Raw genomic sequence first — 15,834 nt, 5'->3', positions numbered from 1 at the left:
TCCCAACATATTCTGTGATCAAGTGTTTTGCTGTTTCCCACAGAAAAGAATACATCTCTTTAGTCCAGGCACTTTCTCAGTCTGTCCCTCAAGTGTAGAATGCCCTTCCACCTCATCTCCGCTTCTTGGCTTTCTTCAATTCAATTCAATTCTTCAATTCAAAAGAGCAAGTCTTTTGAATTCCCCTACATTCCAATGCTTTCCCTCTGTTGATTATTTCTGTTAATTATAGCTTGTTTGTATGTAGTTGTTTTCATGTTGCTTCATCCATTAGGTTATTGAGGCCAGAGGTTATTTCTTACCTTTCTCTGTATCCCTAGTGCGTAGCAAAGTGCTGGCACATAGTAGGTGGTTAATAAACATTAATTGACTGATGATATGTGTCATAAGTATGTTCATGCATGACTATGTTTTGCTTTCTTCTCTCTGGCTTCTTGTTTCAATAAAGAAAATTTCTTTTTCTTTTCTCTCTGGTTTGTAGAGAAGTTCAGAATTTATTTTCCCCTTAGGACTTGATCACAGAGCTCTTACTTTTTCTGAGGGCAGGGAGCCTCAAAGATCTTTTTTTTCTATCTAAAACTGAAAAACTAGCCCAGTAAGTATAATCACAGGGGAATCTTTAAAAAGTCTTTCTTGCTTTGTTGTATCCCTGATCTATATCTGGCCACTGAACCCAGATGGCTCTGGAGGAAAAAGTGAGGATGGTGACTTTGTACAGCCCTGCCTCGCTGTAATCCAATTCACTTGCATGTCCTGACACCATCTCCCTGATGTCATGGTTTTCAACAAGGAAGAAGCACTACCACCACCAACAATCTTCTGAGAGGTATTTGCACTGCAAGTTGCGGCCTCTACTTCTGTTTCCAATTTTGTGTATGTGTGTATGTGTGCGTGTGTATGTTTACACATGTTTCTTCTCTCTTCTGAAGTTTAGCTTTGTTCATCTCTCTTCTGTGTATGAGGTGTTATTAGAAGTTATTCGAACTAAGTTCTTGATGCCAAGTCATTATCTGGGGTTAATTTTTCCTTTGATATGCAATCTGGTCTGAGTTAATTTTTTTCTGGAATAATCAATTTGTATTTCAATTTTCCATGTATAATACATTTACTCACTTAAAAAGAAATAGCTGGGGGAGTGGGTGCTGTTGGGTATAATCAGATTCCTCCAGTCATTTAAATTTTATTCCTTCAAAATTATTTGCATGTATTGTGAATTCTCTTATTTATGCATATATTATTTGTTCCCAATAGAATGTAGGCACCTTATATATAGAGGGGGACAGTTTTGCTTTTTTTTTTTTTTTTGTATCTCTTGCAACTAACATAGTGCCTGGTTCATTGTCAACACTGAAGTTCTTAGTGATTTGAAGACACACTATTGTCAAACTCCAAAGACCTCAAGTTAACCAGACTTGTGAAATATGTTTAAAAGAAGTATATGTTTATGATCTTAGTCTGGCTGAAAGAAGGAAGATTTCAATAGGAAGTGCATTCTAGGAGTTAGAGCTACATTGGCGGATGGTATCGAGTTCAAAAAGGGCAGGGAAAGTTCTAGAAATGCATACTCCCATTTTCTTGGGCAACAGAGCATGGGAAGTAAAAGAATTTATCAGAAGATTGAAAAGGTGGGTTAGAGTCCCACTGTTGAACACCTTAAGGGCTCATGAGGGGGCTGTGCATCAGAAAGCTAATTTAGACAAAAGTATTGTTTGTGTTCTGTGGCATCTAGAGTACATATGTAGAGGCACCAGATAAAAGCTAGCATAAAATCTGAAGCACTTAAGTGTGTAAATCTTGTTTATTCCATGGTTCAAACTGTGCTATTCCATGTCATAAATTTATTAGTTCCTTGTCAGTTGGACTGTGGACTTATTTAATGATGGGATCAGCTTTAATGACTTCTTAACACCGCTTGGAAAGTTCCTGGATTGTGGATTTATTGTTTTTGGAGTTCCCTTTACCTCTGGCTTATCTTGTTGACATCTGAACTAGAATAAACAGGAGATTAATCTCTGAACTTTTCTACATACTCAAATCATTGTTCCGACATAGCCATGACAGATTAGAGTGGGGACGATGAAGATGTGGAGGCAAGTTGGACACTTTGGAACTGACCAGGTGAAATGGAATAAGGATAACCTAGAGTGGGGGCAGCGGTGGGAGAAAGGAGTGATAGATGGAATGAGGACATATTAAAGAAATCAAAAGAAGAGGAAGTTAACTGTGTCACTCTCCTATTCAATAAACTCTAAGGGCTCCTTATGATTTCCAGAATCAAATCTAAAATCCTCTGCCATTCAAAACCTTTCATAACCAAGCCCCCTCTTACTTTTATAATCTTTTTATGCCTTCTTCCTCTCCTTTTCCCCACAAACTGTCATTCAGCAACACCGGCCTTTCTGCTGTTCCACAAACAGAACACTCCATCTCCAGACTGTGGATGTTTGTCCTCCCTGTCTAGAATTAGCCTCCTCCTCCCCCTCACCTCCTTTCTTCTCTGACTTCTTTCATGTTCCAGTTAAAATCCCATCTTCTACACTTAGCCTTTGCCTATCTCCATTCAGGCTAGTACCTTTTATGTATTGATTATCTTCATGTTATTATGTATATATTTTATTTGTACACAATTTTCTCACCCATCAAACTGTGAGGTGCTAGAGAATATAGGCTTTTTATTTCCCTTTATGTCCCCAACACTTTGTACAGTCCCTGGAACATAACAAGTGGTAAGAAAATGCTTGTTGACTTGAATTCACCAATGATTGGATGCATGGAGTAAGAGAGAAGAGTCAAAGAAGACCCTGAGATTTGGAGCATAGATCACGAGAAAGTATGCTGATACTATTAATAGCAATGGAGAAATTAGGTGGGAAGACATATTTTAAAAAGGAAAATTTCAGTTTTGGACATGTTTGTGCCCTATTTCTCAGAGATGCAAATGCTACATATGGAGTTGTGTTCACAAAATCATTGCACTTTTCCAGCATAGATTACTTGAGGCATGTGTGAGCTAACCTCAGCTGAGTTAGCTTGATTCTCTTACCTGGGGAGAGCTAATTATTTATATGTCTTCAGCTGTTTGCTAAAGGCTGTGGATGGTGTGATTACAGATGGAAGAATTAAACAATAGACTTCTAGCTTTAAAAGATGGGAAAAATAATTGGGAGATTGTAGGGATATGAATCTTCAAAAAAAATCAATTTGGAAACATGTCAGTTATAGATGTTACAAATATTATTAACATATATAGGGTTACCATACTCACAAAGGAAGAACATCAAAAACAAAAAACAAAAAACAACTGGTGTGAAAGAATGAGTCAGACAGCTGAAAGAATAAATAAATACCAAAAGTAGTTTAAAGAGGAATGAAGGGAACATCAAGCACGAGGTCAGAAAGATGGTAGCCCTATAGTACTATATAATGTCCCCAATAGTGCAAAAAGATTGCCACAAAGGATCAGACAATGTGGCTAAGTGGGTATGTGTTAGCATGTTTTCATATTTGAATGTATCATTGTCCACCACAATGAAGTCAACAAGGATTTATTTAAGCACTTGGTACTTGACAGACTGTGCTAAGTGCTGGGAATGAAAAAAAAAAACAACAGTCCCTGACCTCAAGGAGTTTTCATTTTAATTATGGTAATACCATATCAATCATAACAAAAAATGCACAAAATACATGGAAAGCAACATTAGTGGGGACAGCAATAATGGGCTGACAATAATGTCACTTGAATAAAGTCTTAAAGGAAGTCAAGGATTCTAAGAGTTTGGAGTAGAGAGGGAAATCATTTCCAGGCATGGGGAACAACTAGTACAAAGATATGGAGAGGAGTTGTGTGTCATAGGCAAAGAACAGGAAGTGTAACAGTATGGTTTGGATCACAGTGGGTGAGGAGGCGACTAGAATGTAGGAATATTGGAAAGATAGGAAAATGGTTAGAATATGAAGAGCTTCGGACACCAAACAAACGACTTTATAATTGAACTTGGAAGTAATAGGGGGCCACTAGTGTTTACTGAGGAGAGGAAGTGATATAGTCATACCTACACTTGGGAAGACTCATTTTGGCAGCTCTGAGGAGGATGAACTGGAGAAACCTGAGGCAGGTGAACCAATTAAAGGCTATCACAATGGTTCAGATAGGAGAGAATAGGGGTCCTAAATCTGAACAAACAAGGTATTTCCCCCATCTGACCTAGCTCTTATACCTATCTGCTCCTACCTACTTTTAGAGTGTACCTCTCACAGAACACATTACCACCTGCCTAAAGATTAAATCTCAAGGGATTTCTTGTCCCTCTACAGACCTCTTTCCAATCACTGCTATTCTCTGCTTTGACTCACTGCTCAATGGTTAGCATAATTCAATTCTCTTTTACATGACCCATCTCACTGATTATGAACTCCTGGTTATTGATGTACTATTCTCCATCCTCCTCTGGTTACCCCCTTACACTATATACTTTGCCCAAACTTCCTCTCTCTCCCCACAATTTTCCATTTCCTGCTTGTTCCACTGTGCTCTCTCGAATGCCAGTTCCATAATTAACAAACTTTAGTTTTAAACCTCTTCCTTTCTCACTTGTTCCATAATCTGCAGCTCATTCAGACAAGTCTCTGCTGATGACACAGTTTTCTCAGTAGCTTTTATAGAGGATTTGTTCTGGGAACTCTGGATTCAGACAAAGGGCCATGCTTGAAGACCACATGGAGTGAAGTCTCTGTCCTCCAAAGCTGTCAAATTGCACTATTTTGCATTTCTTTTGTATATATCAGTTACAGTTAGTTTGGATTGGAGAATTCCCCAGTTGGGTATACATTCTGACCACTCTCTGCGGGAAGGTACTCTGGTCCTTTGCTGCATTCATTACCCAATGTTTCTCGATCGATCTTTTGATCCTTATGACTGAGGTGGAATAGAATATGATTAATTACAGTCAGGAAGACTTCTACAATCGGCAGAATGCTATAAAACTTGAAGAACATCTCCAGTCATTTTCTGTTCAGTTGGACATCTTAGATCTCTAGCAGATCTCCCTTGGAATTGTAGCATCATGGGGAAGGAAAATGACAGCTGTAAGTCCATCAATGGAAACATTCTTTGATCTAGGCAAGCCTGAGATTGAACTTCCAAGTACCTGGTTGCCTCTTTTGTATTTCTTTCTGAGTACAAGTTGGTCAATACGGCTGAGATGTGGATATTTTTATCCTGGATGGATACTTCCTGATTTTAAGGTCCTTCCTACCCAATGGAAGTTGCTTCCTACAACACTGCTTCTTAGAGGAGAAGATGGCCACATACAAGATTATTCAGAATCACAAGAGCCTAAAGAGAGCTTGTGTGACCAGAAAATCAGGACTTTATTTGTTACCTAGGCAAAAGTGAATTGTCTCTTGTGGTTGTTCATCCTTCCTTTTCAAAGAGGGATCAATGGCGTCAGGGGTAATGCACATCAATTGGATTTAAGTGAGGCAAAGTTGCCTGAAGACATCAGCCTCATTCCTTCTTCCTGAGTCATCCAAATCCAGCGGCAAGACGAAAGTCAAGACTACTGGTAATGGTCTGGGATACAGTGCATGACCTTGGTGTCTTTGATGTGTGACCAAGCTGCAAGTGCTCCACAGCACCTCCCTCAACCTCCTTCCTGGCTGTTGGAACAAATTGTTCTCATTTGCCCATTCTGCATGGGGCAATTTCACATGCTTGGGGTAGACATCCCCTTAATTCACCAACTGGTTTGAGGTCTGTTGGTTATTCTCAACCTGGCTTAGCCCATCTGCCAAGACTGTTTTAGTGGGGTGTGGCTGCTCCACAGGCCACAGGTTCCTGAAGCCAGGAGTAAGGGTAACATGAAAAGGTGCACACTTAAAGTGGATGAGCATCCCTGGAAAGGGCTCAGCAAATCCTCACTCCAGAGGTGCTAGTCCTCATATACTCCAAATTATCTCCTAACCAGTCCCCAAAGTACCTTTCTTTTTCAGACACATTACAAGAATGATGGTGATGGGTTATTGCTTTACATTTTAAGTTTGTTAACTTTTGCTTAAGTATCTTTTGTGTTTTCGATGTTTTTGTTGTTGTGAAGGAATTCAGTAGCTACCTTATACCAGATACCTACACTGAATACTTTTCCTGGAAGTTCTGTTGAATCTTTTTTGAGGGGAAAAGCCTTCATTAGACACCAGCCTAAGTTTTACTTTAGAAATTTTTCTTGTACTTCTGGAATTCCACTTGCAAGTGGTGACAAAGTGATCCAGAGAGTGGAAGAAAAGCCTGATTTCCTCTGTTTAGTAAGAACTTTTAGGATTGAAACTTGGGTAAGATCCCCTGGAAGGAATGATACCCCTTGGGTAGTGGGTCATACGTTGTTTTCCCCCTTCAAAGACTATAAGCTCCTTGAGGTCAAAAGCAGTTTAATTTCTGTCTTTGCATTCTCAGGACTTACCAGTGCCTGGCACACAGTAGGCATCTAACAAATGACTGTTGATGAGTCTGAGGAAGTTAAGAGACTTGCCCAGAGTTACAGCTACTAGCAAACTTGAGAACGAGGAGTGGAACACGTCTTCTGATCCATGGGCCAGTATTTTTTCTATTGCATCACAGCTGGCTCAGAAGGGAACGTCTTGCATATAACAGCTGCCCTGCAAATATTTATTTGATGAAAGTAATAAATAAATATCTACTTCTGTATTTCTGAGGAATAGCTGAAGACGTTAGGGATTGTGCGCCCTTGGTGTGACCCGTGATTTCGCCGTGAAACAGGGAGGACGGCAAATGTGATTGTTTTTGTGTTTTTCCTGCACGGTGCGGGAACCCTCCGTACCTGGCTGCCACCGCCTACCTACCTCGGTCTTAAAGCAAACACTTTCCCCACCACAGCTTCTGTTTCCTTATGGTGATGCATTTCCCTCCCCGGGCTCCAGCCAGCCAGCAGAAGGCAAACAACCGGAGGGCGGTCTCCGGCTGCAGTCTGTCCAGCTGACCTCAGGTCGGAGGAGGCGGTGGGAGAGCCCCTCCTCCAATTCCTCTGTTTTTCTAGGCCTGGAGTGCACCCCAGGATCCCGGGCAGCTGCGAAATTGCTACTCCCCGGGAGAGGAGAGAGCGGGGACGCGCGCGAGCGAGCCACAGAGCGAGCCAGTCTAGGGAGCGCTGAGCCAGGGAGCGCTGAGCCGGGGAGCTAGGGCAGGCAGCGCCGCCCACGGGGGGCGTCGCAGTTGGGGCTGGCGCTCCGCCTCCGCCTCCTTCCCCTGCCCTCTCTGTTTCCCTGCCACTTGCATTTCCGAGGCGAAGACGCCGCTGCTTTCCAGGAGGGGTGAAGCAGGACCGAAGGGGGGGGGAGGATTGCTTCTGAGTGACTGCCATGGCTCGCGTCCTGAGCAAGGATCCCGTGGACATAGAGGTACAGACAGCGCGCTCGCTCCAGGATGGAGGTGCCCCTCCAGTGGCGATGGGAAGTGGGTACTGACTGGGTGGGGGGGGGCGTGTATGTATGTGAGTGTGTGTGTGTATGTGTATGCCAATGAGTGAGTGTGTGTGTGCCTGTCTGTGAACGTGTACCTAAAAGCGAGAGCAAGAGACAGAGACAAGAAAAAGAGAGAGAGACAGAGAGCAAGCCTCGAACAAGTAGCTGAGATCCAGAAAACTTTGACTCAGCAGCAAATCTGGGGGGTGTCGCGTTGGCTAAATCGCAGAGGGCTATGGGGGAGCCGTCATGGGCGCTGACCTGGGCAGTTAAGAAAGAGGAAAGTTCAAGACTGGGCTGTGACAGATGAAGCTCTCATTCTCTTAGTACTTGTGTCTTTGTTGTTCTGGGAACCCAGAACTGTGGTCCTGTCCACCCTGTGTGAGAAACTCAGGAAGAGGGTGGGGGAGGGTGACAGGGAGCAGGAGAGGGATGCGGGGGAGGAAGAAGCCTCTTGGGGCTCACACAGATTGGGGAGGTACACTGCCGTGGGGGTACCTGCACCTAGCAGCTGATCTTCTCCCCCCTGCTCTCCGTGCGCCTTGGAAAGGTGGGGTGGACGGGGGAGATAGGATAAAAGGGAGAGGTGGGTTGGTTCATTAGCTCACGGAAGAATGTAATTCGGTAAAGGAGTGAGAGAAAAAACTGAGGATTTGTAGAATTCACTGCAGTAAGGAGGGGCATAGGCAAACTGAGCCATCTCCCACTACCCTTCCTCCTTCCCTTCCAATCCATTCCTTTATAAATGCAATAGGTAATGAACGGTATTGAAATAGTCATTTTCTATTAGCCATACTTGCCGAGGAGAGGAGAAGCTCTTTTAATCTCACATAGTCCTAATTCAAGACTTATTAACTCCCTTTCATACTATTGGTTTCTGGGGATCGGGATAAAGAGGGTCCCTTCGATTTCTAATACTACTCCCCTGAGAGAGCGAGGTGTTATGTCCCTCATTTTTCCCTTTCTCCTCATCTTTCCGAACCAGGAGAAACAAAACTCCTTTTGTCACTTGTATGCAATAGTTTCTCTACACAATGTAAAACAAATCAGAACTTCTTAAACCACCTGTTTTCAATACCGTTGCTTTCTCTGCTTGTATCTGATGGAAACGGTGTGTTGAGTGCGGTTATTCCATTCAGATACTCCTCTTAAAGTAACATTTACTTAACAGTTGCATCTTGTAGAAAGCTCGTTTCTTGATACTCTCGACTGAATCCTAAGTCACATGGTGGGAGGGGGAAAACCTCCACTTTTTTTATTATTTGACTTTTTCTTTGAAGGACTAGACCTTGTGACTGATGCCTATTTCCTTGCGTTTTACTAAGAATATATTTTTTTTTTCGCGGGGGGGTGGTGGGGGAGTGGGGGTGGGGACTGTGAGGAAGGCACCCCATCACTCGTATCTACTTTACAGTTCAGTGCCATAGAGGAGGGGATACTTTATTGCAGAGTGTTTTATTATCATCTTCTGATTAACTTCCTTCCTTCTTTCGTTCGTTCCCCTTCCTTCCTCCCCTGCTCTCTCTTCTTCTTCTCCTCCTCTTCTTCCTATTTCTCCTCCTCTTCCTTTTCCTCCTCCTCCTTCTCCTTTTTCTTCTTTTCATTCTTCTTCCTCTTCTTCTCTTCCTTCTTCTCCTTCTCCTCTTTCTTCTCCTCTTTCTTCTCCTCCTTTTCCTTCTCCTTCTCCTCCTCCTCCTCCTTCTTCCTCTTCTGCTTCTCCTACTTCTTTTTCAAAATCCTATGAGGGCAATTACTTCATTACATTGAAGAGAAAGATGCCAATGAAACAAATGTAACTTGCTTTATCTCACATTGTCCCAACTATGCAATAACCTATTAAGTATAATGTTATAGGACAGTAGTAGAACCCGGTCAAAGAGTGATTTTTCAACTCCATTCAATGGTTACTTATTAAGCTTTTATCTAAAGAGTCAATCAATAAGTATGTGCTAGTCATTGTGCCGGGCACTGTGCTAAGCCCTGAGAATATAAAGAAAGGGATAAAATTGCTTCCTGCTCTATAGGAGCTCACGGTCTAATAGAGGGAAAAATATCAAACTATGTGCACACATCCACAGAGTGAAGGGATTGGGAAAACTTCCAGTAGAAGATGCCATTTTAGCTGGAACTTGAAGACAGCCAAGAGGCAGAGACGGTGGAGAACATCTCAGGTATAGGAGGTAGCTAGAGAAAATGCCTAGAGCTCAGATATGGAGTATCTTGTTGCAGAACAGCAAGGGGGCCAGTATCGTGGGAAGGAAGGTTTTGTGGGGAGGATATAAGTTAGGTAGAGAAAACCAGAAAGGTAGGAGAGGGCCATGTAGTGAAGAAGAAGTCATTTCTATATTTGACCCTGAAAATGATTGGGATATGCTAGCATTGATTGAGTACAGGGGAATGTGCATGACATAGTCAGAACCTCACTTTAGGAAGGTTCATTTGAGGGTGAGTGGAGGATGACTTGTAGTGTGGAGAAATTTGAGGCGAAGAAACTAACCAGCTTGGTTTTACAACAGTCCAGGCTTGAGATGATGAGGGCCTGCCTGCCCAAGGGTGGATGAAAGTGTCAGAAAAGAGAAAATGGCATATATGAGAAATGTTATTAAGGTAAAATCAACAAGACTTGGCACAGCATTGGATATGGGGATTGGTGTGAGAGATGTTGAGGCACTCAGGACAACATGTAGGTTGCAAGTCTGTATAGATGAGGAAACAGAAAAAAAGTTATCTACCCTCAAAATATCAGGGCAGCAAGGTGGTACCATAGAGGATAGTGCATGGGTCTAGAGTGAGGAAGACTCATCTTCCTGAGTACAAATCTGTCCTTAGATACTTAGTAGCTGTGTGATCTTGGGCAAGTCATTTAACCATGTTTGCCTCAGTTTCCTCATCTGTAAAGTGAGCTGGAGAAGGAAATGGCAAACTACTCCAGTACTTTTGCCAAGAAAACCCCAAATGGTATCATGAAGAGTTGGACACAGCTGAAATGATTGAAAAACAACAATGACAAAATCCTAAAATTGCTTCCATTTCACTATTATTTTATACAACACCAAATTTTTAATAAAGGACCATTAAAAGATGCTTCCTGTCAGAGTATATGTAGAAAGAGCTGACCGTGGAGTTAAGAAGTTATGTCTCTGAGACATACTGGTTGTATGACCTTGGGTACATCATTTAATGCCTCAGAGCCCTAGGCTCTCCTAAACCTGGACATAGTTGCAGAGCAGGTTATAATCTGCCATTGTTAGGGAAGGATTTTCACCTTAAAATTTCCCATACCAATGAAATAACTGATCTGGTTCAAAAAATATTAAAATCAAGGGGTCAAAGTCATCATCTTTGATTTATTCTGATGTTCTGTCTACCTCCAAGCTCAGTCTTAATAAAATCATGCATCAGTTTCAAATCTGAGGCTTCAGCAATCATTGCTTATGCATAATCTGCTTCCTCCTTTTCTGAAACACCTTCAAAGTCCTCCAAGTGTAGTTCATTCAATTTCCATTCATTGGTATTCAAGGACATCTGTAAGCTTGTTCCAGTTCACACTTCCAGCCTTTTCTTATACAACTCATAAATTTGGTATTCTTGGCCTCTGTATCCAGACCTCTGTGTACATGCTCATAATCTTTGCAATTAATATAAACTCACTTTTTTCCCTGTTAAGTTCCAACTCATCCTTTAAAGTCTATTACTATGCCAAATCACTTCTGTTTAAACAAACAGGCATTTACAAACTCCTCCCCCCCCCAAAAAAAGGCCCAGTCCTTACCTTCAATGAGCATAAAGTCTGCTGGGGAAATATAGGAGATGCTATCTGAACTGAACCTTGAAGGAGGGTCACAATTCCAGGCTTGGATAATGACTTTCATGATGGCAGGAGGTTGCAGGTTCAAACTGAGAAACAGCTAAGAGTTCAGTTTGGCTTAAATGTAAAATGCACAAAGTAGAGTAAGGCTAAAAAAAAAAAGCAAACTGGAGCCACATGGTAGAGGACATTAAGTGTGTAACTAGAGAATTTGTATTTTGTTGTAGAGATGATAAGGATCCATTGAAGAATTTTAAGCAGGAAAATGACATGATCGAATGTGTACATATGTGTATTTATATTGTTGTGTGTGTATTTATATTATTTTGACAATTGTGTGGATAATGGATTGGTGTGGGGAAAGACTAGAATTAGGAAGAAGATAGAAGATTTTTAAAATAGTCTTACTAGTGTCAAAAACTCAATGTAAGATAGTGGTATGATGTGAATGGAGAGACAGATAAATAAGAAAAATTATACTGGAGGTAGCATAGGCAACATTTGACAGCTAATTAGGCAAAGAGGTGAGGGATGTGAGATAAATGGAAAAGTTAAAGACAACTCAAAGGTCTGGGCTACTACTACTAATAAAAATATTGATGAAAATTAGCATTTACATAGCACTTACTGTGTGACAGTATATTAAGTGCTTGAAAAATATAATTTTATCCTGGGAAACAGTTATGATTCCAATTTTAAACTTGATGAAATGGAGACAAACAATGATAAAGTGAACTTGCCCAAGGACACACAGGTAGCAAATGCCAGAAGTCACATTTGAACTCAGGTCTTCCTGACTCCAGATCCAGCACTCACTCTTAGTTAGCAGGTGCCATTCATGGAATTAAGGTAATTGATGTCAGTATCAAGCATATGAAGGAAGGTAGTCAATTCATTTTGGTACTTGCTGAGTTTTAGGTTTTAGTAGTATTTCGGATACATGACAAAATGAAAAATTGGACTTTATGATCCCTAAGGTTAATTTTAGCTCTCTCTATTATCATTTGTCTCCCAAGGAATGGGAGGTAGATAGAATAATACTTGACATATTTGCGGTTTTAAAGATGGAAGACGTGTTAGGGGAAGGATTAGGTCTCTGTATATAATTGGGGGGGCATCTGTGTGTCTACGCTTTACACAGACAGAATTTATAGTAGCAGATGAAATAAAAGAGGAAATCTCAATTTATTTTTTAGAGTCATATAGAATCTACTTTCCCATATCTCTAAAAATACATAAATATATATGCATATATACATAATAAATATGTGTATGTACATATATTATATATACTACAGTTATTTTCATATGTGTAATATCTCTGTGTAGAAGCATGTACCCCAGCAGGACCTGAACCATGTGTTAGCCAAACTTTAGATTTTCCTTAGTTCATAGCACAGTTTTCTCTGTAAATATTAAATGCTTAATAAGTATTTGTGTTAATCAAGTTGGATGAATATCAAAGCTTCAAAGTTTGAAAAAAAACACCTGAGAATTAGATGGTTAATGGTTAAACTCCTTGGGAGAAGGGACTGCTTCATTTTTATCTTTGTAGTCCTAGGGCATAACACAATTCCTGTCACATTGTAGACATTTATTTTTTAAATGCTTGTTGATTAATTAAAAATGTTCATGATTATCAGAGACATGGAGTAATGGTCATTATCTGTTGGAAAATTATGTGATCCTTGTTGTTAATATCTGTTAAGTGCACACAGTATGAAGAAAGTGATTTTAGGTATTGTGGAGCATTACAAAGGAAATCAGTTTCTGATTTCATGCAAATTGCGACATAATGGTGATGCAATAAGACCACATTATTTCTGTTTTAACTTCTTCAATTTGCAGTTTTGTTCTAAGATGCTGTTTTTTTTAAACTTTGTAATTAGACCTAAAAAAAAAAGAGTTCCAATAAATTGTTAAGATAATCTAGCCACAAGGCTGTTAATTAACCTCAATATTAATGTATAGATTTGTCTAGTCAACTCAAAGGCTTTTACTTCTCTTTGAGATTGGTAGAAAATAAACATTTTCGTAACTCCCAGCAGCAAGACACAAGGGGGCCTCACTGGCAGAGGCTTTTAACAAGGACAGCTAGAAGAAGAGAGATTCTGGACTGGAAAAATAATGGGAAAGGCCAGCAAAAGTCTCTTTTTTGAACAATCCCAGAAAAGAGATCCCCTAGGGGAAGTAAGTAAAACTCCTTGGCTCAGAGATTTTGGACTAAATTTTGAAGTGTTACTGCAGACTTCGGAAATCTTTAGTCTAGAGCCGAGAGACCAATTGTCAAGAAGAAACTGACAAAAAGTTAAGATGCGTGGTAAATTATAAATATGGGCATTTTAATCAGAGCCTTTATGTAAAATTAAGGCCAGAATATATAGAGAAAGGCACAACAACAGAGTAGAGTGGAAAGAAGGTTGGATTTGAAGAGAGAAATCTTGGATTCTACTTTAGACTTTGCGACTTAAAACCTTCATGATACTGAGCAAGTCACTTAATTTCCCTGTGCCTCAGGACCTCATGTGCAAAGTGAGGAGGTGGAAGTAGATGATTCTTTCAGATTTAAAACTCTGATAACTACGATTTCTGTACTTTAGAGAAGGCAAAGCCCATCAGACATCTTTACTGAAGAATGTGCAGCTCAAAGGACGCTAGAGATGATCTATACTTGCCTACACAGTTTTTTGATTAAAAAATAGGCCTAGAGAATGTTAGTGGTTTTCCCAAAGTCATAGAGATAATGGTTAACACATGTAATTCAAACTCAGGTCCTCTCACTTTCAATGCAGCTTTTCAAAACCTTTTAATTAGTCAACAAAAACAAAAACTTAGGTAAAACACTTATGCAGATACAACACACAATATTCCACAATTCCACAATGTTAGGAAGAACTGGGGTCAGTCTTGCCTTTGAAATTTGGTAGCTGTGTGACCTCAGGCAAGACAATTAAGTTCTCTGATCATCATTATTTTGTTGTGCACAGTGGGGATGATCATATCTACCTCATTGGTTGTTGTGAGGTCCAAATGAGATGAAAAACATAGAAGACTTTGAAAACTTGAAGAATGTTCTATAAATATCAACAATTGCTTTCAACATATTTTTTAACATGTAGATGGTAAACAGGAAAAATGGTGAAACAATGCAATGGTTTCCCATGTAGTTTAGATTATAGCCAGAAATTTAATTAGCATCTTGGAACAATGCTTCGGAAAATGTTGACTGATGATACAGAATTCACCATATTCTATAGCACAGGTTCTTAAATGTTTTGATGTCAGACTGCTTTGGCAGTCTGGTATTGCCTATGAATACTTTCTGAGAATGATGTTTTTAAAATGCATGCAATAAATGCATAGTATTATAAAGGAAACAATCATATTGAAATAAAGATGTAATTTTTTATACTCCCGGAAATCTATTAATGAAATCTGGGGCCATGGACCCAAGTTTAAGGACCCCCTTTCTACACAGTCCAATTCTAACATATTTATCATGTTATTGGTTGACTTGGTTCTTAGACGCAGAGATTGACTGTATTCTAATATTTTTAAAAATCACTTTAAAGAATTGCCTTCATTTTTACATTTTTTGTTTTAATAGTTTCAATAAACAGATATTTGCATATTAAAAGGTGTGGAAATGTATGGTTGCGAATATGGGTGCCCTTTGGCAGAAAATCATATTAAAACCACCAACATGTTCCTGTCTCAGATTTCATGCAAACTAAACAACTTCAAATTATAACAGCATATGTACAGTGCAGAAAGAGTAACAAAGTGCTGCTAGAATTGCAAAAGTAAATGTCACAAAATGACAGAGGATGCAACACAAATATAGAAAACGTATTCAGTTATTCTCAGGAATTATTGGCAGAAGAAACTTATGGTATTCTACTTAATAGTTTTCTTTGTTAACTATTTATTTACGTGCATATTTATCTACTCTTCCAACTTCAGGTAAGATTTAAAAGAAAACCGTTCTTTTTAAAGCTCATCTTTCTTGGTCTGATACTGAAAGATGAGCTTTTAACCCTACCATAGCAGAAATTGACAAGAGTAAGGGCAAAGAGTAATTTGAGTAAGGGCAAAATGGAAATGTGACAGTTACATAGAGCTTTCTCAGTAACTTCTTCAACGTGTAGCATCTTGACTTTTTTTAAGCAAAGTCAGAGCAAATCAGCCATGTCCATTTTAAAACATTAGTACAAAAAACTAGTCTAAATTCCAGATTTGGAAAAAATAGAATACAGTCTGTGACTTGGAAGATACCCCAGAAACGATCTCTTCCAACCTACACTCAAATGAGAAAGTCCTTTATGACATATGGACAAATGATCATCCAACCTTTGTTCAAAGACCTTAAACAAGTGGCAATCCCTTTCTGCTTTTGAATGCATATAATATCTATGATGTTTTTCTTTACCTCAGGCTCAAATCTGCTTCTTTGAAATTTCTGCCTATTGCTCCTTTCTTTTTCCTATAATACAAAATGAACTAGTTTGATCCCTTTTGTACATGACAGGCCTTCAAATACATAAATATATTTG

At 39.8% G+C, this 15,834-nt stretch overlaps 1 protein-coding gene across 2 annotated transcripts in view; it reads left to right on the top strand.

Moving 5' to 3' along the window:
* Nucleotides 1–6,068: 6,068 nt before the first annotated feature.
* The window catches only part of DPYD (dihydropyrimidine dehydrogenase), a 1,077,299-nt gene continuing 1,067,533 nt past the window's right edge, over nt 6,069–15,834 (top strand). For both annotated transcript variants that reach the window (XM_072644083.1, XM_072644082.1), the window contains exon 1: nt 6,069–7,410. Coding sequence is in view for 1 of the 2 variants with exons in the window: in XM_072644082.1 (XP_072500183.1) it covers nt 7,372–7,410 (39 nt within the window). In the remaining variant the exon portion in view is untranslated. The remainder of the gene's footprint in view (nt 7,411–15,834) is intronic.

This window comes from Notamacropus eugenii, chromosome 2 (assembly GCF_028372415.1).
Source record: "Notamacropus eugenii isolate mMacEug1 chromosome 2, mMacEug1.pri_v2, whole genome shotgun sequence".
Classification (NCBI taxonomy): Eukaryota; Metazoa; Chordata; class Mammalia; order Diprotodontia; family Macropodidae; genus Notamacropus; species Notamacropus eugenii.
The sequence above is the reverse complement of the archived record's forward strand: the minus strand, read 5'-3'. Positions and strand labels throughout refer to the sequence as shown.